A 22245-nucleotide genomic window follows, 5' to 3' on the forward strand; every position below is an offset into this window, starting at 1 on the left:
TGCTGAAGCAGAGCAGCAGCAGAGAAAGAAGGAAATGGAAGCAAATCCTGGACCCTGGAACCCACTACCTCTATCGGATGTCCTGCCCCATGTGCCCAAAGATATGTGGGTCGGAAATTGACCTGTCCAGTCACATGAAGACCTTCGGCAGAAGCTCAGGATCCTGAGTAATGTCATCCTCGAATCAAGGGATATCCAACGTATGATTGTGGGTAGATCAAACATGATTTGGAACTGTCTTGTTAGTTTGAAGTACTTAAAAGTATTTTTTTTAAAAAAGCTGGGTAATGTAACCTACACAAGGTTTGAACATCCAGCATATCTTAGACTACAGGCATCATGGTAAGTGCTCATGGTTTGAGAAAGTGATCAAGTCCTTGAAATTCCAATTTATGTTTTCTATAAGGTTCATTTGGGTTATATCTCCTATTTTAGGAAATCCTATGTTGCATTTTATTTTATAGCTTATATGATGGACTCTTGGTAAATGCACAACTGATTCCAATTCTAAACCCTATTGAGCTGTGCATTGTACTCTAAAGTTTTGATGCAAAAATTCAATTAACATAATTATCCATTTTATTCCTTGCAATAAATATATTTTCACTCTTTGCATATGTCTTCCAGAACCAAAACTCCAATCTCCATTGTTTTTAGGTTGCAGTATTGAATGACTAAATGGGTTATGGAATTAAGATTCCAAAATGAACAAGGTTTAGCTGAAATATATTGAAATTTTGATCCAAAATTGCCCTTTTGTTTGATTCCTACCAATTATCTTATACAGTATAGACTATCCACCTGTTCACCTACACAATTATACATAGCCCAGGTGGAAGAGAAAAGATGATTGCTGCTCCTTTAACCATTTATAGTCCATTTACATTATATAATTTTTTTGGGAACAATTACAGGAGCATGATTCTTTTTAAGAGTTGTTCCAAGTAACTTCCAAAGAGCCATGCCATCTTCCTTAGCATTGTTCCCTGTTCCTTTATTGCCATTTTTCCCAAGAAGTAGGCAAAGCACCAGAGATTTTCCTTTGTCAACTGTTCTGAGCTACGATTGATGAATTTATTAGTCAATGAAAAAGTAGTTTGTGTTTTATGTATTCAGGATGAATTATTTTCTGGCTGAATGAAACCTGGGATTGGATTTTACCCTCCCCTGTCAGCTAGTTTGAAGGTGGGGCAGGGGCTCGTGGCCTTCCTGCTGCCACCCCTGATCTGTATGAAATTTTATGTCAAGGCATCAGGTGGCCTGCCTACCTTTGGGCCTATTGAGGCCCTTAAGATGCCAGTTTAAAGGCCACAAAAGCCTCATCCAGCCCTTGCTGCTATCTTACTGAAGCAGGGGAAAGTCCATGCCAAGCAAGTAGCCTAGCTGCTTTTACTGCGCAGGCTACTGTCAGGCAATGGGGTAGACTTCCTTTTGTGCTTTCCCCGTGCCCATCAAATATACCCCGTCCACTTCCCCCTTTAACCCCCCCCCACTTCCCCTATCCCACCACCCTCTCCTGCCTCTGACCTCTCAAACCAGCCCTTCACCCTTCAGTCTTGATAGCTTGACCCTGACAAAATACCCCCCCCCCCCCCCCCCCCCAAACTCACCTTGGAATCTGGTTCCAGTGACTGGGGACCGCCTGTAACCTGAGCAGTGGCAGCACGTCTGCCTGGCAATGCTGGGACTACAGAGCTGCTAGCCATCCAATTGGTCATCAGTTCAGGTGAGACTACCTGTGCCTGAGGGGTGGAAATCTGACCTCTAGCCTAATGACAGCAGAGCAGCCGTTCTTCCCGTGTGCAAGCTCCCCACTGACTTTTTAAGCTGGGATGGATTCATGCCGGGGGGTGGGGGGGGGGCGCAGGCAGTGGAGGGTAGGGGGTGCACACAGTGCCCCATAAAATCCAGCACCTGAACCTCAGTTCTGGTTGTTTTGAGAATTAAAGATTGAGAGAGGAGACCATATACAGAAAATCATTTTGTGGCCATGCTCTGAAGTAGTACACTCTAACCGTATAGGTCCTTTAGTGAGGACTTTTCTAAGATTTTGAAAGACTGACAACCTAAGAATCTCTGACATTTGCTAAAAACATTTTTAGTACTCCTACACCTATCTTGGTTGAGATCAGTTTAGTACAGAACAAGCATCAGGTGCCATCTTCTTTGTTGGTATGACTCTTGTCTACAAATTCATTTAGCAGTTGGAAACATTCCCGAAAGATGCTGCGCAAGTGTAAAACTAGGGCACAGAATAAACAACTGTACCTAGATGAGTTTGCATCAGCCTCTGTAAACTTATTGGTCCACTTATTAACACTTGCAAAGAACTGACTGTGTAAAGTCAAGAATCTCAAAGCAATGCAGCAAGACCAGAGGCCATGTTAGACTGTGTTCAGCAGGAGTCTAAGTCTCGAAGTCTGTTCTTCACCCGTTTGTTCTGTTGTCTCCTTAAATTTACTAATATCATCTGGACAGAGTATGTCAAAGCTTCTGCCTTCTTCAAGTGATGTGGGTTACACAAAGTGCAAAGGTGGGTATTCCAATTCCTTGGAACTGGTTTTCTCATTTGCAGCTTGGCCTTCTGCCAAGAAAACAAGAAATTGTAATACTTTTCTTGTAATAACCCTGGCATATTTTCTTATGCACTGAAGTAGAGCTATAATTGGATTAAGAGCTAGAGTGACATTAAGGGTCTAAAGTTAACAGTAAGAAGTGGTTTGATATGTTAATGAACCAAGAGGAACTTCTAACAGGAGTAGTTTGAAATGAATTGTTTCAATTCATAGGGGGATATATGCAGGTTGTAAAAAGATGCAAGGAAGTGAGGTAAAGATAGGGTAAGTTTGTTATTACAAGTCTAAGAGTTAAAGTAAATAATAGTCTAATCAATTCTGGGGAGAAAGCACTTCTGAAGAAACTGATTGAGATAATAGAGAGACCAAAGGGAAGGAATGCATTTAAGGAAATACTGAATCCTATGTGGGGTAGCAGCTGCTTAGATCTCCCAGAAGACAGCAGGGTAGCTGGTCAGATCTTCCAGAAGACAGAGTGATCAAGGCCTGACTGAAAGAACCAGTTGCTACCAGGTTCAGAGGACACCCCAAGGAAAAAGCACGGTGTGGTAAAAATTACTGGACTGCTATAGATTCTAAAATCCGTAAGGATAGTTGCTGAACAGAAAAGGGAAAGGTTAGCTCTGAGGGTAGTTAAGTTAAGATTTGTGGGATTGTTTCAAAGTACTGTTTACTGTGTGAATCCATTCATGTGTTTAAGTGTAATTGTGCTTTATTTGTTTTTCTTCTTTTAATAAATGTTTACTATAAAATCATCACAAGTAGGCGGAGAGATCATTTCCTGATTTCAGAACTACTCCTCATACTGTACAAATTGCAAAAACTGTGTTGGCAGTTGTTTCAGATTTCCCTCAGGGATTTGAGCATAGCATAGAATGGTCATTGATATGCACATCGTTTCTACTCAAAATGTAGTACCAATGTTTCATGGTGAAGCACTAACGGTGCTTTTAGCTTGATGAGTGTCAAAGTCATTGGCACAATGAATGTCTGCAATTATGACCACACAAACCCTGTGTCTAGAAATGTCAGTGCTCTTCTGGGTACAGCCTCCAAGCTTGTGATGTCCATTCTGACTTGAATGTTCTGGGTAAGCTGGTTGTATCTAGAGTTATGGTGGAATTCCATCACCAGTGTTTGCATTCTGTTGACTGCGAAAGCTGTTATCATCTGCATGGTATGAAAGAAAATGCTGCAGAGATGGGAAATCTGTAACTCTGTGTGTTTGTGCTAAACGTGGTAACTAAAATTTTATTCTACTTGGGAAAACCTGTTTCATACCTGCAACCTGCTTGAGTACCTTTTATGTAGCATTGAGATAATTGACAGTCAATTTCATTACTTATCTTGGCACATCTCTTTAAAATTTAAGACACTGCCTCCAACACATCCCTCGATGGATGAGTGGCCTTTAGTCACCTTTCATAACTCCCAACTCACTGTTGATTCATGGGATTGCCTGTCTACTTCAGAGGGCACCTAATTCCTTCACACTGCCCTCATCTTGTGATCTGCCAGACCTCATCACTGAAGCAGACTTTCCACAATTTCCTTTTTGTTCCATGAATGCTCAAACCATGTCCTTTCCACAGCTGCATTCACCTACAATGCATTATTGATACAGATAACTTTTTAAAAAATATATTCATTCATGCATATGGGCATTGCTGACAAGACCAGCATTTGTTGCCCATCCCTAATTGCCCTTGAACCAAGTGGCTTGCCACACCATTTCAGAGGGCAGTTAAGAATCAACCACATTGCTGTGGGTCTGGAGTCGCATGTCAGACAGACCAGGTGAGGACTGCAGATTTCCTTCCCCAAAGGACATTAGTGAACCAGATGGGTTTTTATGACAATTGACAATGGTTTCACGGTTACCATTGCAGAGACTAGCTTTTCAATTCTGGATTATAAATTGGATTTAAATTTCACCAGCTGCCGTGGTGGGATTTGAGCCCTTGTCCCCAGAACATTAGCCTGGGCCTCTGGATTACTTGTCCAGTGACATTACCACTAGGTCACTGTCTCCCCAAATTTGTCTGTTGGTTGGCTGTTGGGTAGTCCATCACCATTACTGTAGGTGTATGTTGACTGGCGACTCATTTATATGTTGATGTGGGCTGAATCAAGTGCAGTTGAAATGTGGAGTGAGGGCGGAGGGAAATTAACTCATAATGCACTCGCGGTGCACTTAGCTAAATTCACCGTGTTTGAGAATGCCACTTGCAATGCTGCAATAACCACTAAGATCAGTATCTTAAAAGCTATGTTCCATTTTTTAAATGCGGTTTCCTTTGTAAATTCAGAAGAGTTTTTAGTGACCTTGTGCATCACTCAGTGGTGCCTTCTAGCGGGTAATGACTCCAGAAAATAAGGAACTTACAGGCACTAGTAATGTTCTCAAGTTTTAAAAAAGTTCTAGTGTTTTGCCTTGGCTCCTAACACAATTGCGTTTTTGTACTGGTATTTACACAGCCAGTAGTGTCTCCGTTTGCTTTGGCTCACACTGTGGTACAACTGAGGTTTGTATCCATACAAAATTAGCTCAACATGTACTAGAACTTGTTTGAAGTGCAAACAAAAGTCAAATTGTACATGTTGGCATAGGTCCAATTTTGGCAGTGCACATGCCAATTGGGAGCCACCCATCTCCTACAATTTATGGAATTTCACTTCACATTTTTTTTTTGAAAGTTAAGCAATGTATACATAGTATTTTGTTGGTGTGTAATTATGTAACTCAACATGCATAATAGTGATTAATTTCAATATGTTGACGCTGAAATGAGATTGGAATTTAAACAATTACAAGCTATAGCTATATTTTCGAAATCCTACATTTGTGTGCATTTCCTGCCACCATTCCATTTCTGATAAAATGTATGTGTAACCGTGTCATACTGTAATCACATTCTCCTGCCAATGGAGGTGTTGCAGGTCCACTGCTGGTGTAAGGGTATAATTACAGTGTAGAAAGTTTACACAAGCTCTTTCCCATTATAAATGCGTACATGGGGATAAAATGCATTTAGATTTAAGATTTAGATAGCATCAAATCAAATAGTGCACAGAATTAAAGATAGAATTAGTGACTTTAAAAGGTGATTTGAATGGCATCTACACACCCAGATCCAATTATCCTCTGACATCTAACCCCACTTAGCTTAAAGATTTTTAATAGTTTGAATAAAAATAAAATACTGTGAATGCTGGAAATCTGAAATAAAAACAGAAGTTGCTGAAAAAACTCAGGCTTGGCAGCATCTGAGGAAAGAGAAACAGAGTTTCAATCCTAACGACTGAGAAGTCATGAACCAAGGGGGCACCCCAGTCTTGAGTTATCAACTAAATAAAATAGGCATTCAATATTGCCATTTAAATACATTGGCCCTCTTACCTTCGCATAAAGGTGTCAATCATAGCCATTCATAGCATCAATTTCAGGAGCTTTTAGCCACTTTAGATCATATAATCTTGTGTAAATAAGCACACAGGCAGTGAAAATCTTCAAAGAAATGGCGGGTTATTACAAGGAAATGCGATGTCAGCCAAATAAAGCTTTCTTTCCCCTCTGCAGCTGTATAAACATTGCTTGCTGAGATTTGTGAATTAGATATTTTTGGAGCTCAGCCAAGCATTCATAATGAGGCCATCTGTTCAAGCTGCTTTTTTGTTGATTCAGTTGCCAGATAGTCTCGATATGAATTCTTCTGCAAGCTGTTTGTAGCTAATGAACCATTGCACTGGAATTACACTGTTGGGCATTCACATGTGAACTTTTAACATATTTTCCTAATATTCTTCTCTCCATTATTTTAATGAAAGTGTTAATCCATTTGTTTTAAACAGGTTAACAACTGTGCTAAATTAGCAGAGAGGAAGTGCAGGTCAATTTATTAATTATAGGTATCCTGACATCAAGTTCTCACTTTAACTTGCACTAGTATTTTGTGCAGCAGAGGGTATTACATGACTTAAAAGATTTGATCATTAATGTTCTGTATACTAGTAATTACTTCAAAAGTTTATTTTTTGATTCAGTGAGTGTCCGTAAAAGTTGCCTTTTATGTTTGATAAATTGAGTTAGACATTAGTATTTACAGTGAAACGAACTCATTCTGGTTAGGAATATGTTCTGATCCAATTATAACCCAATCAACTTTAAGTCATATTAGAAACTACAGATGTTGCTTCTGTAGTGGAGCTGGAAAACCTGGCCAAGGAGAATCCTCCTTTGTTTTTGTAAGGTGAAGATTCTTGATGCATAGAGTAATCTAACTTTATTAATGAAACAGAGTTGTCCAATGATGAGAGGCTGAGTAAGTTAGACCCATATTCCTGGAGTTTAGAAGAATAAGAGGTGATCTCATTGAGGAATACAAGATTGATAGGGTAGACACTAAAAGGTTGTGTACCCTGCCTGAGGAATCTAGAACACAGGCACAGCCTCAGAATAAAGGGCCAATCATTTAGGACTGAGGTCTTTCTTCACTGTGTTTTCTGAATCTTTGGAATTCTTTGCTCCTGGGAGTTGTAGGTGCTGCATCATTGAATATACTCAAGACTGAGATCAATAGATTTTTGGTATCTCAGAATCAAGGGATACGGGGAGCAGACAGGGTGTGGAGTTCTGGCTGAAGATCCGTCATGATTGTATTGAATGGGGGAGCAGGCTCAAGAGGCTGAATGGTCTAGTGCTGCTTCTATTTCTAATGTTCTTATAATCCAAACTAATAGCTGTAGCCCAATCCTGCCTTCATGGGCTTATCACATGCTGACTCCCTAATGGGTTTGGCCCATTTTCTTCTTTCCTTGTCTTTTGTTCTTGAGTGTATAACAGCAACAATATTATTCCAAATATGAGATCAAGTTGTGAAAGAAGCAGTATGGAGTCAACTGGATGCTTTTGGCCTTTATGTTGTTCTTGGAAGTAATATACTGCAGCTTTAGGTATCTTTAGCTATGAGTTGTGATGTACGATTAGCAAACCACATTTTGCATAGGTATCTGTACAGAAACCCAGATTGTAATAGTCAGCCACAAAGGGCCTCTGCATTTTGTATGCTTGGATGTATGACCCTGGTAACTGCTCCTTAATATTACGAGAGATGGGCAGGATGTGCTGGATGCATCACTAAAAACATTTCATACAATGGTTCAGAGGTTGCCAGACAGTTTGCTGGATCATATGGGCACTTTAATGCAACTGAAGTTATACTGTGACTGGTGGAAATTCAAAGCAGTGTGATGCTGCTTCTTAGATGGCTTCAGTGTGCTTGGAATCAAGTTGGATATTTGAAATCTGTTGCTGCTTTCAACTCTGAGCACCTTAAGTCCCCTGATGCAGAAGTGGTAGAACAACTGCAGTATGTATGACACGTGAGGTAGCTGCCTCGACCTGCATTTTGTCAGAGCTTCACGGTAGCACTATTGAGGAATAGGTCCATCTAAGATACTGCAGCATAATCTGTGATTGACAAACTAAAATGACTTCTCAAGTTTGGCTTTCATAAGTGAACTAATCAATTTACTTTCTTTCCTTACCATCAATGCCTAATTCTGGTCAGGATGTGGGCTGAACTATCACAAACGATGTGCCTTCAAAATTCCAAACAACTGTAGTGGAGTGAGAAAAAGACGGCTGTCTAATGTCTCTCTGCCAGGGCTCTCTGTTCCAAGACCTGCACCATCGGACTCTGTCTCAGAGGAGGTGAGCATAATTTAAATATGCAAATAGTATGGGATTTACATTGTCAATTTCTTTAAACATATGAGAATTAAATGCCTGAGTCTTAGCTTATCCAGCAATATTAATAGAATACATCAGAATTATTTGTACTTTGTATTAGATGTGTGCAACTCCCAAAGAGGTTGTTTTGCACTGTTCCATGATCTATTGTTTCATGTGATAATTTTTACATTCATAGCAGTAGCTCATTTTCCTATCCCAGAGGTTTGTCCTGTATTCGACCTATATGATGGGAGATTTTCAAATGTTTTGTTCAGAGAGAAAGAATTTCCTGTGAAAAAATAAAGAAAACAAAGAGTGGAGGAGGAAAACTTTAATCAACAAAGAAGGTTGGGGGAGGGAGGGAAAGAAGGGTCAGATGTGAAAAATATAACTCAACATCAATAGATGACAAAAACACTTTCAGTTGGGATCCTTAACTTGAGTTGCTCTTACCTGTTCTTCCTTTGCTCACGTGAAGGGAAACTCATTTGTGTGTGAAATCAGGGAAAAATCGTTATTTGTTTTTATAACCTTTTGGCAGCAATTTTATTTGCCTCAGGGATATGGCAACTTTTATGAGAATGTAGGTTGTGATCCCATGCTCTTCTAGCCCAGACTGTGTAATGTAAGAGTTCGTGCACAAGATTTCAAAAAGATGCACAACTATTGAATAAAAAAATATCATCTGGTTTCATAGGAAGGTTTTTTTTTATGAATGTCATGTAGGTGTGTACATAATATAAAAAGTTTTGCAGTCTTGCATTGTGCATTTTATCTTTATCCTCCATCAGTTTATCTCTTTTCTTTCATCTACAAAATAAGTGTTTCCTGATCTGTCAAATTCAAAAAAAATGTGAACTTGTGTATTAAAACATGAAGTTTTTAAATGTTATCCCGTCAAGTTAAACTTTTACGCAAGCAGCCATCATTCTATTAACAAAATGAAATTGTTGAATTCCTAGTACTATTGTATGAAAGTTTTATGTAAATTACTTTTTAAAATAAGCTTTATCATGTATTCTCACATTGGCTGAAGTTGAGTTTTGATGCTATTTTGACATGTAATTGCTGATATCTATTAATGCTATTGTGCTCTGCTGAAGTTCTTTAACTTTGCCTGGTGAGAGATCATTTTCCAATGTGAAAGAGTCACACTGAATTTTAACTTTTTAAGAGAATACTGTCATGTGTCTTTTTATATGAAATAGTAAGTTTACATTTTTATTAATAAAGTTGATTAATTTTCAAGAAGTTTAAATTTGCATGCTGCTATGCACACCATCTGCTCATTGTTTAAACAATGCAACCCACTGATCCACCTCCCCGTGGGAGAATTGAAGCATTGCTAGCAGGAGGTAGGTAGGCTTTTGTGCAAGAGATTCTGCTGCAAGTTGCAGCAGAACTCTGCAATCATTGATGGGTGGAGAGAACAGTTTTCAGGCATGCCTTTGGTTAGCATAATTACCATATGTGAGTATGTGACTAAAGTCTAGACAGTACAATTAGAAAGTAGTGACAAAACAGACATTGAAAATGTTGGAGTTATTTTTGCTTAAAAAAACATTATTCAGATTTATATAAGAGGTAGCCAAATATTTGAATTTTGATGGCAATGCACCTAAAATAATGGTTCTTTAGAGTATTAACACTTTGAACCAATATGAATCATCTAATCAATTTTCAATCACCTTCAACAAAACTTAACCTTCCCTCCACCTCCGCCATATAATAAGTTGAGAAAGAGTCTAATGCCCTCCCAGTTGAGAAATGGTTATATTTGCTCCATAAGACAATAAAATAACCGAGAACTGAAATATAATGTTACTCATAAATACCCCTGAATGTGAAGACAAGGTTGAGAATTACGTTTGGTGTGTAGCTTAGTTACATCTGTTTAGTGATGCATCATTGATGAACTGGCTTTGTAATGGAGCTTGGGAGGAATTTCCCAGAATTTTTAAAAGAATTTGGCCATTGATTCATTTCATCTCCCATAAGTCAATATTGAAGAGCGCAGTGCATGAGGCTATATGTTTAGTGGGTAGGATCAGCCTTTTGTCATCTTATGTTTGCTTTGTATGTTAACGTTATTTAATGAAGAGAAGGCCAAATCAAAGTCATGAGAACAATATGTCCATTTTATTAGATCAGAAGGTATAAAGCTAATCTGCAATGTCAAAGTTGATAGTCACATGGTCGATATTTCAGAGGCATCAATCATTATCACCCATGACACTGCTCTTAATGGACTAGTTCTCTGAGACGGCTTGCACCCTGATCATTAACATCTTGACCAGGATCTTTCAATTTGCATTTCAGAGAATGTTTCAGATCATACAGACAATGTAAAATGAACCTGATTTGGAAAAGAAGATGCACATTGTGCAGTGTTCTGTATCTTGCCTATTGTCACTGCTTCCACTGAATGTCAAAGTGAGTAATTTCAGGACATTGTTTCTGAAGTAAAACTCAATTGCAAGACTATTACTCCTCAATGTGGGAGACTGGTGTGGGGAGCAAAATAACCATGCCTGTTGTCAATGCTGATGCTCGTGTTCAGAAAGTCAAACGTACTTTAATATTGAGAGCAGAGGTTAGGGACTTCTACTCCCGTTGGACCTTGGAGCTTTTGCAAATGCACAGACTGGGAGTGGGCTGCACGTCGCTGATGGGCATTCTTACAGTCTTTGGACCCAGAGCACCTGTGCAAGAAGAAAAATGGCAAGGAAACCTGGGACAAGTGACTTGGAGCAAAGTGCCATGGAGAAGAAGATGGCAGGGAGAGGTCCCAAGAGCCCCAGAAAGGGGGCAGGGGCAGGAAAAGGCAACCAGTTCAGTTAAAAAGGAGAGAAGCAGAGAAACATGCTCCACACAGGAAAAGTTTTGTGGGGAGCAGACTTTAAGTGAAGAAGGCAGTTGAAGGTTGGTGACTCTGTGCAGCAGTGTTGGGGCAAAGGTACCCCTTTGGATCAGTAGTGTTCCAATCAGCACAGCCGAAGATCTGAAGTTGTGCTTGCAAGTTGGTGTCCAAGTGTATACTTGGGATTGGTTGGTTAACTCAGTGTGACTGATGTCTGGGTTGGTTGTTGAGAAATCCATGGACTCTCTCTTGGTTGCATTTGCCATTTATTGTGTAGTGTGGGGTGTTTGACCACAGTTGGTTTGTTAGTTCACATACCTCAGACTTATCCTGGATGTCTAAGATAGATATTGTAAATGGTTTTATCTTTCTGACCTTGTATAGTAAAGTCTATTTTTGTTCAAAACTTAAGGAATCTTGTGGCTTTATTCACTGAGTAAATGTCTTGAACCTCAAACTTTTTTCTACTTTAAACAAAACGATCTTGGTCCCTAACCAGATCTTACCAACAACTTGGGGGCCTGGCCTAGGATCGTGACAATGTCAGAAGTTGAATTTGGTATGTGTGTGTATGTTTCATGGAAAACTCATTGATATCTCCAGTACCTGCTAATCCTGTAGCTAACATTGTACTAGGTAGTTTCTCAGAACTCAATGCAAACACAAGGAATCTGTCTCATGACTCTTCTCTGCCCTGCCTCAAGTTCAACTATCTTCCTTGCGAGTTAGTGACCAGAACTAGACTGTGTTTGTGGAACATGAATTCTAGGGACATTTTTATCACAATCTCCTCTAATATGTTCTGGCTATTTTGTTTATGGGATCAATATTCCATTGGCTTTAATGTTTTCTGCTCTGCAGCACTCTGCCTGTCTTCCTCCATTTCATCCTTTCAGATACTCCTTAAAACCTACCTCTTTGACTAAGCTGTTGGTCATCTGACCTAACATCTCCTTATGTGGCACCCAATTCCACTGTTGCTCCCAGTTTGATGATAGCCTTTTGGAGGTCTGCTGTAGGGTTTTCAACTTACTTCATATCAAAGAGGGAGTGACTCTTCATGGTCCACTCTTTAATCACACTCTCCCCTTCCAAAGCTTCTGGTTTAAGTGCAGGAGATGCAAAAACCTACCCTCAACCTCCTCCCTTCTCATGGTCCAGAGCTCCAAACCTTTACTCCAGGTGAAATTCATGCTATCAGTTTATCATATCTGTTCACGATGAGGTCTCTTCTACATAGGGGAGATTAGCAGAGATTGGTTGCTTTGCAGAATACCTCCGTTCAGTCCATAACCATGACTCGAGATTCCAGCAGTGCCTCATTCTAATTCTCTGCCCCACTCCTAATCTAACCTTTGTGCTTGGCCTCCTTCACTGTTCCAATAAACTCAACATAAGCTCGAAGAACAGCATCCTTCCAGACTCTACATTGAATTCAGCAATTTCAGATCGTATCCACTCCATTTTTTCGAAGCTGTCAATAATGATTCTGTTGTTCCTGTTTCTAGATCTCTCTCTTGTTTCTTTACTCATCCTATTATCACCCTGTTTGCCAGTTAATTGCTTCTGCCTTCCATCCTGTCACAGACCTTGCCTGTTGTTCTTCCATCAACCACCTGGCCCAGCCTTCCCTGTCTCTATACTTCAAACCTGTTAAATTGCTAATTTTTTCCAATTCTGTTCAAGGTCATCGATTTGAAACATTTAACTGTATCTCTTCATGGATGCTGCCGGACCTGCTGAGTATATCCAGCATTTTCTGTTCTTTTTTTCCCCGAATTTGCAGCAAAGTATTTTGCTTTTTTCTTTAGTTAACGTTAGTTTCATTTTCAATGGAAAAAGGATTCACCAGTTGAATTTTGAATCCAACTCACTTATGTTAGACTTGCTCAGTGTAACTTTCCAGGCCCACTCCAGAAAGCTGAATACGTTATCTAATCTGCTACATTAGTGCAAAACTGAAGAAATGCACTATTGGAGGTGCCATCTTTTAGGTGAGACATTGTTTAATGTCTTGCCTATCCTCTTGGGTGAACGTAAACGATCTTATGGCACTTTTTGAAGTGGTGTGGAGGAGTTCGCCTGGTGTCTGGGACATTATTTATCCCTCAGTAAAATGACCAAATGTCGGTTCATCTTGTCATTTGCTTCATTGCTGGTTGTGGGCCAGTTATAAGTGAGTTGAAAGCCACATTTGCCTACATTACGGTATAAACTACAAGTAAAGTATTTAATAGGCAATATACTACTTTGGTAGCAACTTTCAGTCATGAAAAGTGCTACTCAAATGCAAACCCTTTTCTTGTTGACAGTTAGCAAAAGCTAATACTAACCTGAAATGGATTAGTACTGGTACTGAAATGGCTCTAGTCACAGTCAGTGACCTATGTGATTGTGATAAATAATCGCCCTCATCCTTCCTGACCTGTCTGCAGCCTTTGACACGGTTGACTACACCATCCTTCTCCAGTGACTCTTCACCGTTGTCCACCTGGGTAGTACAGCTCTTGCATGGTTCCATTCTTAAGTATCTAATTGTAGCCAGAGAATCACTTGCAACAGCTTCGTTTCCTTTTCCCACACCGTTATCTCTGGTGTCCTCAAGAATCAATCCTTAGCCTTCCTATTTCTCATCTATGTGCTGCTGCTCGGCAAGATCATTTGAAGGCACAGCATTAGTTTTCACACATATGCAGATGATGCATAGCTCTACCTCACCACCACCGCTTTCGAATCCTCCATTGTTACTAAACTATTAGATTGATTATCTGATATCCAATTCTGGACGAGGAGAAATTTCCTCCATTGAAATATTGGTAAAACTGAAGCTATTGTTGTCAGGTCCCGCTCTGGCTACAGACACTATCCCTCTCCCTGGCAACAGTCTGAGATTAATGCAGTCTTTTGAAACCTTGGTGTCACATTTGATCCTAAAATGAACTTCTGATCTCATATTTGTGACATCTCTAAGACTGCCTTTTTCCACCTCTGTAACATCGTTCAACTTCGCTCTTGTTTCAGCTTATCTGCTGCTGAAACCCTCATCCATGCCTTCGTCACCTCTAGACTATTCCAACACACTTCTGGCTGCTCTGCCACATTCTAACCTCCATAAGCTTGAGGTCATCATCTTAACTCTCAGCAAGTCCCATTCCCCTGTCACAAAGCTATCGATGTACATAATATTATTGAAAAATATTTCTCTTTTAAAATAGAGGTTTAGTCTTAATTGGATTAAAGCCAGCTAGCCTGGGTGCTATTATGTGTATTAGTTTTGAAATGTAAAAAGAGAGGTAGAGTGCATTTGCAATTTTGTAATAGAGCATTCAAGAAGGCGAGTGAAATCTGGCACCTAGCTAGCAGAGACCAAGCAATATGTTTATAATTTTAAAAATGGTACTATGAAAGGGGTCTTATTGTTAGAAGAGACTGGTGATATAATGAGAATTCACATTTAATGAGCTGTGCTAGGTACAAGAATAGCAGTTTGTGTATGTGCGGGCAGAAGCAATGTAAGATCAAAGTAGCTGTAAGCCGACAACTGTCTCCACAGGAACCAAAGTGCGAGGAACCTCATTTTGAATTTGTAAGGTGAAAATGCTTTGCCTGATGTCTGGTTAAATCTATGGGTTGCTGTTGCCTTAATGGACATTAGTTTGGGAATTTGTTAAAAATTATGATGATAATTTTAGCGATGTGTATATATTTTAATTTGTGTGAATTAATAAATGTTTCATTTAGTTTAATATAAAACCTCTCGAACTGGTGGCCTAATTCCTAACTTTAGCTTTTCATCTCAAACATACCACTTAAAATATAAATTATGACAGTTGTTTTATGTTTCCCTCTGGGATTCTTAAATAACTCAGCTTTACCGAAAGGCTCTCTCATAACACCCCTATCACTCCTGTGCTTCTGACCTATATTAGCTCCTGGTCAAGTAACATCTTGATTTTAAAATTCTTATCCTTGTTTTCAAGGCCTTTTCCCTCTCTATCTCTCTAATCTCCTCCAACCCCACAACCCTCCAAGATATCTGCGCTCCTCTAATTCCGACTTCTTGTGCACTCCCAATCATAGATGGTTTGGTGGAGTGGGCGGTAAAGTGGCAGATGGATTTTAACATAAAGAAGGATTAGGTCATACATTTCGGGAATTAAACAGTTACAGGGATTACAAAATAAATGGGAATATACTAAGAGTGGTAGATGAAGTGAGAGATCTTGGTGCACAAGTACACAGGTCCTTGAAAGCAGCAGTTCAAGTAGACAAGGATGTAAAGAAGGCATATGAAATGCTCTCCTTCATTGGCAGAGGTATAGAATATAAAAGTAAGGATATAATGTTGGAATTGTATAAAACACTGGTGAGGCCACAACTGGAGTATTGTGTGTAGTTCTGGTCACCACATTACAGGAAGGATGTAGTAGCTCTGGAGAGAGTGCAGAGGAAGTTTACAAGAATGTTGCCAGGGTTAGAAAAGTGTAGTTACGAGGAGAGATTAGATAAATTGGGGTTATTTTCCTTGGAACAAAGAAGGCTGAGAGGTGACTTGATTGAGGTATACACAGTTATGAGGGGAATAAATAGAGTGAACAAGATAAAATTGTTTCCCTTGATACAGAATTCTAGAACCAGGGGACATAGATTCAAGATAAGTGGCAGAAGTTGTAGGGGGGACATGAGGAAGAACTTTTTATGCAGAGGGTAGTGGGTGTCTGGAATTCGTTGCCCAAGTTGGTGACAGAGGCAGAAACTTTAAACTCTTTTAAAAAGTACCTGGATCTGCACCTAAAGTGCTGTAAGCTGCAGGGCTATGGGCCTGGTGCAGGAAGTTGGGATTAGAAAGGGCACCTGGGTGTCCTCGGGCTGGCATGGACAAGATAGGCCGAATGGCCTCCTGTGTGGTAACTTTTCTATGGTTCTATAATTGCTTCACCATTTGTGGATGTGCCTTCAGTTGCCTAGGCCCTAAGCTTTGGAATTCCCTCCCTGCACCTCTCTGCTTCTCCATCTTGCTTTCTGCCTTAAATGCAGTTCTTAAAACCTTCCTCTTTGACCAAGCTTTTGGTCATTGACCTAGTATCTCCATTGTGGCTCAGTATCATACTTTGTTTTATACTACTCCTGTGAAGTGCCTTGGGATGTTTCATTATGTTAAAAACACTATACAACAATAACATATATTTATAACCCTTACACTTGTGTACTATGACACCACCTATGGTAAATGCTGAGCTGTTCAAATCCCAGAGGGAAGCATGAAACAACTGCCATAACCAATGTTTGCAATTTGTATGTTTTGAGATGCAGGCTTTGAATTCAGTAGTAATAAGATCATTGAGCCTGAAGAGATTTTTGTAAAACTAAGTTAAACATTTATTAATTAAAAGATTGTAAGCACATACATATATCTACAAATTATGACGATAATAACTGCTTAAAAAAAAAAATCCCTTAATTAATCTTACTCTCAGTTACACCTGTTAAGGCAACAGTAAAACAGATTTAAACAGACCCCTGGCAAAGCATACACTGGACATTCAAATTCAAAATGAGTTTCTTTCAGCTCTGGGTTCTTGCAGACAGCAGCTTGAGGCTTACAGGCTGGAGGTTTTGGATCTTGGAATCCCTCTACCTTTTACCAACAAACTTCTCTCCCTTTTTACATATTTTCCTCTTTGAATGCAAATTCTCATTGTACCACTAGGTTTTTTTAAACTTTACCTCTTCTAACAATAAAACCCTTTCATAACACCAATTTTATTAGTAAGCTTTGCAAAAGATAAATACATTGTTTGGCTTCCTCTGGCTAGGGGTAATATTTCACCCATTCTTTTGAATGGTCTATTTAAAAGATGTAAATTGTTCCATTACACTTCACCATGTAATTTACCTAATTAACATTTCAAACCTACTTCTCTTCTATACATCTAGACCAACTGACTTTAATCCAATTAAGACACAGACACACAGACACAGACACCACCAGAACTCTTATTTTAAAATTTCCAGTAACATTATAGGCATTTTAATATCTTCTTCACATGTGGGACCGAAATTCTAATTTCCAAAAGCTATGATGCAAAGAGACTAAAAGGCTCGAATAAAATGAGGCATGAAGTTCCTTTCCTGATTTATCTTGATTTTATATAAAAATGTTTAATTTTGAAAACAAACAAAACCTATTTGAGGGAAGCAGACAGGAAAAGGAGGTTAGCTGCGAGAGGACAGGGCATAAGCTGGTTGTTGGGAGAAAGGACCTCTTGCTTTTCATCACCCCTTCTATGGGGGGAGGAAGTGATTGGAGTGTTTCGAGGGTTAAGATTGAGGCACGTGATAGCAAAGCAAGAAGAGTGAAGTTGGTAGTTTGCAGTGAGAGGTAGGGATAGTGCTGAGCATGCAAGCTGAGGATTGGGAAAGTCAAGGGGGTAGGGAACAACATGACGGGATGAGGACATGGGAGATGCAAATAGTTGACAGAAGGAAACTTCTTAGAGCCAAATTTTCTCTGCAACCCCCACCCTAAATTCAGCCTGTAGACGTTACTAACTCCTTTCCCAGCCACACTGCATCAGACCAACAATCACCCAAACAGAAATAAGGAAGCAAAAAAAAAAAGCAAAAGTATAGAAAGGTAGAAGGTGAGAAGCTACAACATGAAAACCATAGAAATAAGTAAGAAAGAGTGCATGTTTTCCAATTTGCCATGTGTAGCACCACAGGATTTTGACAAATATATTGTGTTCAGGATCTTCAGCTGCAATGCTGATTTCTCCAGTACTAACTTCACCCTCACCAAACCTCAAAAGACTTTGTTCTTTTTTTCCTTTTCCTTAGTGCAGGATAATTACCACTCATTTTCCTACTCTACCTCCTCCCTTAAAAATCTAAGGAGTGCACATTCATTTTTCATGCTGTCCAATAAATATAACTGTCATTTAAACAATTGAAGAACAACAATATAAAGTCTGGATAAGAAAATGCTATTTAGCCAATTAAATATGTTCCTTCTACAGAGTATATATAATCTGTGCCAGTAGGGACTCTGTCCTGCTTAATTACTAAACAGAGAAAATTCACTATAATGATTCTTGGTGGGAAACTCGTGATCAGACTGGATGTTCGTTTTACACCGCAACCAATTTTGCTTTCCATTGAAGTCTATAGAAAATAAAAGCAGAGTATGTAAAGTTCGGGGGGGGGGGGGTATTTCTTTATATATACACCTACATTACTTAAACCTGAGCAGTTTACTTGCCACAGATGGCATTCCCAGCTGCTTAGCAGCTAATGTGTGCCATGGAGTATTTTATTGCAGTCTATACTTATCCCTGTATAGCCTTCAATCTTGTTCCTAACCAGATATTTATCCTGTTCTTTTTTTAGAGGAGTTAATTGACAGTATTAATTACGTTACTGAGTGTTCCACATACTACCCTATAGGAAAATAATTTCTACTAATCTCCAGCCTCACTTGAGGTTGTTAATTTTGGTGCTTCTAGTTGTATACTTATAGATGCAAATGTACTACTCAACTTGCACAATGTTATCTATGACTCTCAGTATTTCAAAGACATAAATCAGTTTTTGGATCTTCCTTTTTAAATGAAATCTAGTTTGGACTTGTTAGGGCTTTCAAAAATGTAGACCATGACCTAGACCCATACTCATGACTCTTCTATGAATTACTTCCAATATGTGTGTCATTTTGGAGATGGTTTCCTAAAAACTCCAAAAATAACCTCACTGCAAAGTTCCAGAAGAAACCTGACCAATGATCCATATAAGATTAGTGTAGCTTGCTTCAACCTGTAATGCTGCAATGTTGAGAGATGTTGCAGTTCCTGGTTAACCTTGCTGGAAACAATCATAACATTGAAGAGCGTCCTTTGCTTTCTGATGACATAAAACCCCTTCCCACGTTCCAGCTCTTTAATTTTAGACGGCTTTCTATTAGATACTTATGGTGTTCACCAACTGTTTCTTTTCAAATGAATAGTTGCATATATCCCAAAGCACTACATTGCTTTCAACTGGTCCCAAATTCTCATCTCTGAATTTTATCCAGCAGTCTGTTTAAAGCTGCAATTTGAGATAATGAGGTTTTCAATCTTCATTGCAGCTTAGGTTTTCCAGGCAGTTGACTTTATGGATAAAGTCACAATACAAAGCAGTTTTGGATGTGTACAAATACAAAAGTGATAATAGGGAGGTAATTTTCAAGCTAAGGACCGAGACAGCTGAAGACATGGCCGCAAATGGTGGAGCAAAGAAACCTGGGGATGCGCAAGGTGCCAGAATTGGAGGAGTACAGAGATCTTGGAGAGATGCAGGGCTGGAGGAGGTTACAGAGCTAGGAATGGGTTTGAAAACAATACAGGTTGAGTATCCTTTTGTCTGTAAATCTAAAAACCAAAGAGGTCCAAAAACTGCACTTTGTTTTGAACCTTGTTGGCCTTTAGTGCAGGAAGCCTAGTTGTTTGTCTGCACTGTTTACCTTGTGATTTTTGTCATGAACATGGTCAAAAAGAAACTTATTACAGATACTCTATTTATTATTCAGTGATGCATCTTACTTTTCTAGCCATTTTGTTTACTTTAGACTATAGCTAGCCTAGGCTTAAGCCATTGTAATGTAAGTTTTATATTCGATATCTGCAAACAAAAGCTATCTGAAATCCAAAATGCAGTCGGCCCCTGAGGGTTTCAGATAAAGGATGCTTGACCTGTATTTAAATTTTAAAACCATGTGCCTCCAAAAGGTGCTCACCCCAGTTTATGCCTGAGACAAAGTGACATATGAACTGCATTTAAGGTGACACCATTAAGCATTATTGACTGACTGCACCACATTTGAGCTGAGGGTGCATATTCTTGAGAATGGAAATTGGATTCTGTACTAATGATGGACAGTCCCAAGTATTATTCTCATCCAAGCTTCCTTCCTGCAAGATTTTTCAGTAGCTTTCTGAATGTAAATGGGGCATTGATTTGGAGTATATACTGGAACTGGTTAAAATCATGTCTTGAGATTCCTGGCTTTCAATTTTTTTTTTGATTTTGTGGCATTTTTCCTCTGTTTCTTAAGACAAGCATTTCATCTCTTTAAGAATATTGATTTGTTAATCTCTATTTTGGATATCATGCATTTTTTCAATAAAACCATCTGACCGTAAGGATACTGGAGGGGATGAGCTCAGTTGAATGACCTTTTCTCATTGTGTTCCGCTGTATTGTACCCTGCATTACCATATTCATACCTTTCTGCATTGGCACGTTCATGGGAAAAGGTTGAAAGGTTTAATTGTGCTTGCTATTTAACCACTCAGCATTTGAGCACAAAAATCAAGGCTGACACTAAATAATTTTACAAAAGCAAAATACTGTGGATGTTGGAAATCTGAAATAAAAACAGGAAACGGTGGAAATGCTCAGTAGGTCTGGCAGCATCTGTGTAGAGAGAAATAGAGTTAACGTTTCTGGTCAAGGATCTTTCTTCAGAACTAGAGGGTGGTACTGGATGGGGGCTGGTTGGGCCTCCATTCAAGGAAGAAGTGGAGAGCCCTCTCACACCTCCATCACCCATCAGGACACCCCCAACCACTACCACTCTCCTCCCCCTGGCTTAATTTGTTCTCTCATTAAACAATTTCTCCTCTTATTAAATAATTTCTCCTTTAACTCATCCCACTAATTTTAGTTGTTTCCCAAAAAATCCAAAGGTGTAGTTTCTCAAAGAAGTGTATGAGCAATGTCTGCCAACCATGGCTTAGTTGGTGGCACACTCACCTATGAATGACAAGGTTCCATGTTCAAGTCCTATTCCAGCGCTTGGGCACAAAAATCAAGGTTGACACTCCAGTACAGTATGGAATTGAGGGAGCATTGCGCTGTTGGAGGTGCTGCCTTAGGGATGAGACATTAAACCGAGGCCCCATATGCCTCCTTGAGTGAATATAAAAGATTCCATGGCGCTATTTTGAAGACCAGGGGAGTTGATCCTTGGTAACCTGGCCAATATTTATCCCCGGATTAACATCACTAAAACCATAAGACATAGGAGCAGAAATAAGGCCAATCGGCCCATCGAGTCTGCTCCATCATTCAATCATGGCTGATAAATTTCTCAACCCCCTTCTCCCTGTAACCTTTGATCCCCTTACCAATCAAGAACCTATCTCAGTCTTAAATACATTCAATGACCTGGTCTCCACAGCCTTCTGTGTCAATGAATTCCATAGATTCACCACTCTCTGGCTAAAGAGGTTTCTCCTCATCTCTGTTCTAAAAGGTCTTCCCTTTACTCTGAGGCTATGCCCTTGGGTCCTAGTCTCTCCTACTAATGGAAACATCTTCCCCACGTCCACTCTATCCAAGCCTTTCAGTATTCTGTAAGTTTCAATGAGATCCCCCCTCATCCTTCTAAACTCCATTGAGTATAGACCCAGAGTCCTCAAACGTTCCTCATATGTTAAGCCTTTCATTCCTGGGATCATTCTCGTGAACCTCCTCTGGACCCTCTCCAGGTCCAGCACATCCTTCTTGAGATACGGGGCCCAAAATTGCTCACAATATTCTAAATGTGGTCTGACCAGAGCCTTATAAAGCCTCAGCAGCACATCCCTGCTTTTATATTCTAGTCCTCTTGAAATAAATGCCAACATTGCATTTGCCTTCCTAACTACCGACTCAACCTGCAAGTTAACCTTAAGAGAATCCTGGACTAGGACTCCCAAGTCCCTTTGCACTCCAGATTTCTGAACTCTCTCCCCATTTAGAAAATAGTCCATGCCCCTATTCTTCCTATCAAAGTGCATGACCTCACACTTCCCCATGTTGTATTCCATCTGCCACTTCTTTGCCCATTCTCCTAACCTGTTCAAATCCTTCTGCAGCCTCCCCGCCTCCTCAATACTACCTATCCCTCCACCTATCTTTGTATCATCTGCAAACTTAGCCAGGATGCCTTCAGATCCATCATCTAGATCATTAATGTATAAAGTGAAAAGTTGTGGTCCCACTGACCCCTGCGGAACTCCACTAGTCACCGGCCGCCATCCTGAGAAGGACCC

At 39.7% G+C, this 22245-nt stretch overlaps 1 protein-coding gene across 1 annotated transcript in view; it reads left to right on the forward strand.

Annotated features, from left to right (window-relative positions):
- Window positions 1–22245, forward strand: part of prkd3 (protein kinase D3) — a 410491-nt gene that overhangs the window by 249774 nt on the left and 138472 nt on the right. Inside the window, exon 5 of the mRNA XM_041182404.1 lies at window positions 8147–8289. Coding sequence (XP_041038338.1) covers window positions 8147–8289 — 143 coding nt within the window. The remainder of the gene's footprint in view (window positions 1–8146; window positions 8290–22245) is intronic.

This window comes from Carcharodon carcharias, chromosome 2, assembly GCF_017639515.1.
Source record: "Carcharodon carcharias isolate sCarCar2 chromosome 2, sCarCar2.pri, whole genome shotgun sequence".
NCBI classification, from domain to species: Eukaryota; Metazoa; Chordata; class Chondrichthyes; order Lamniformes; family Lamnidae; genus Carcharodon; species Carcharodon carcharias.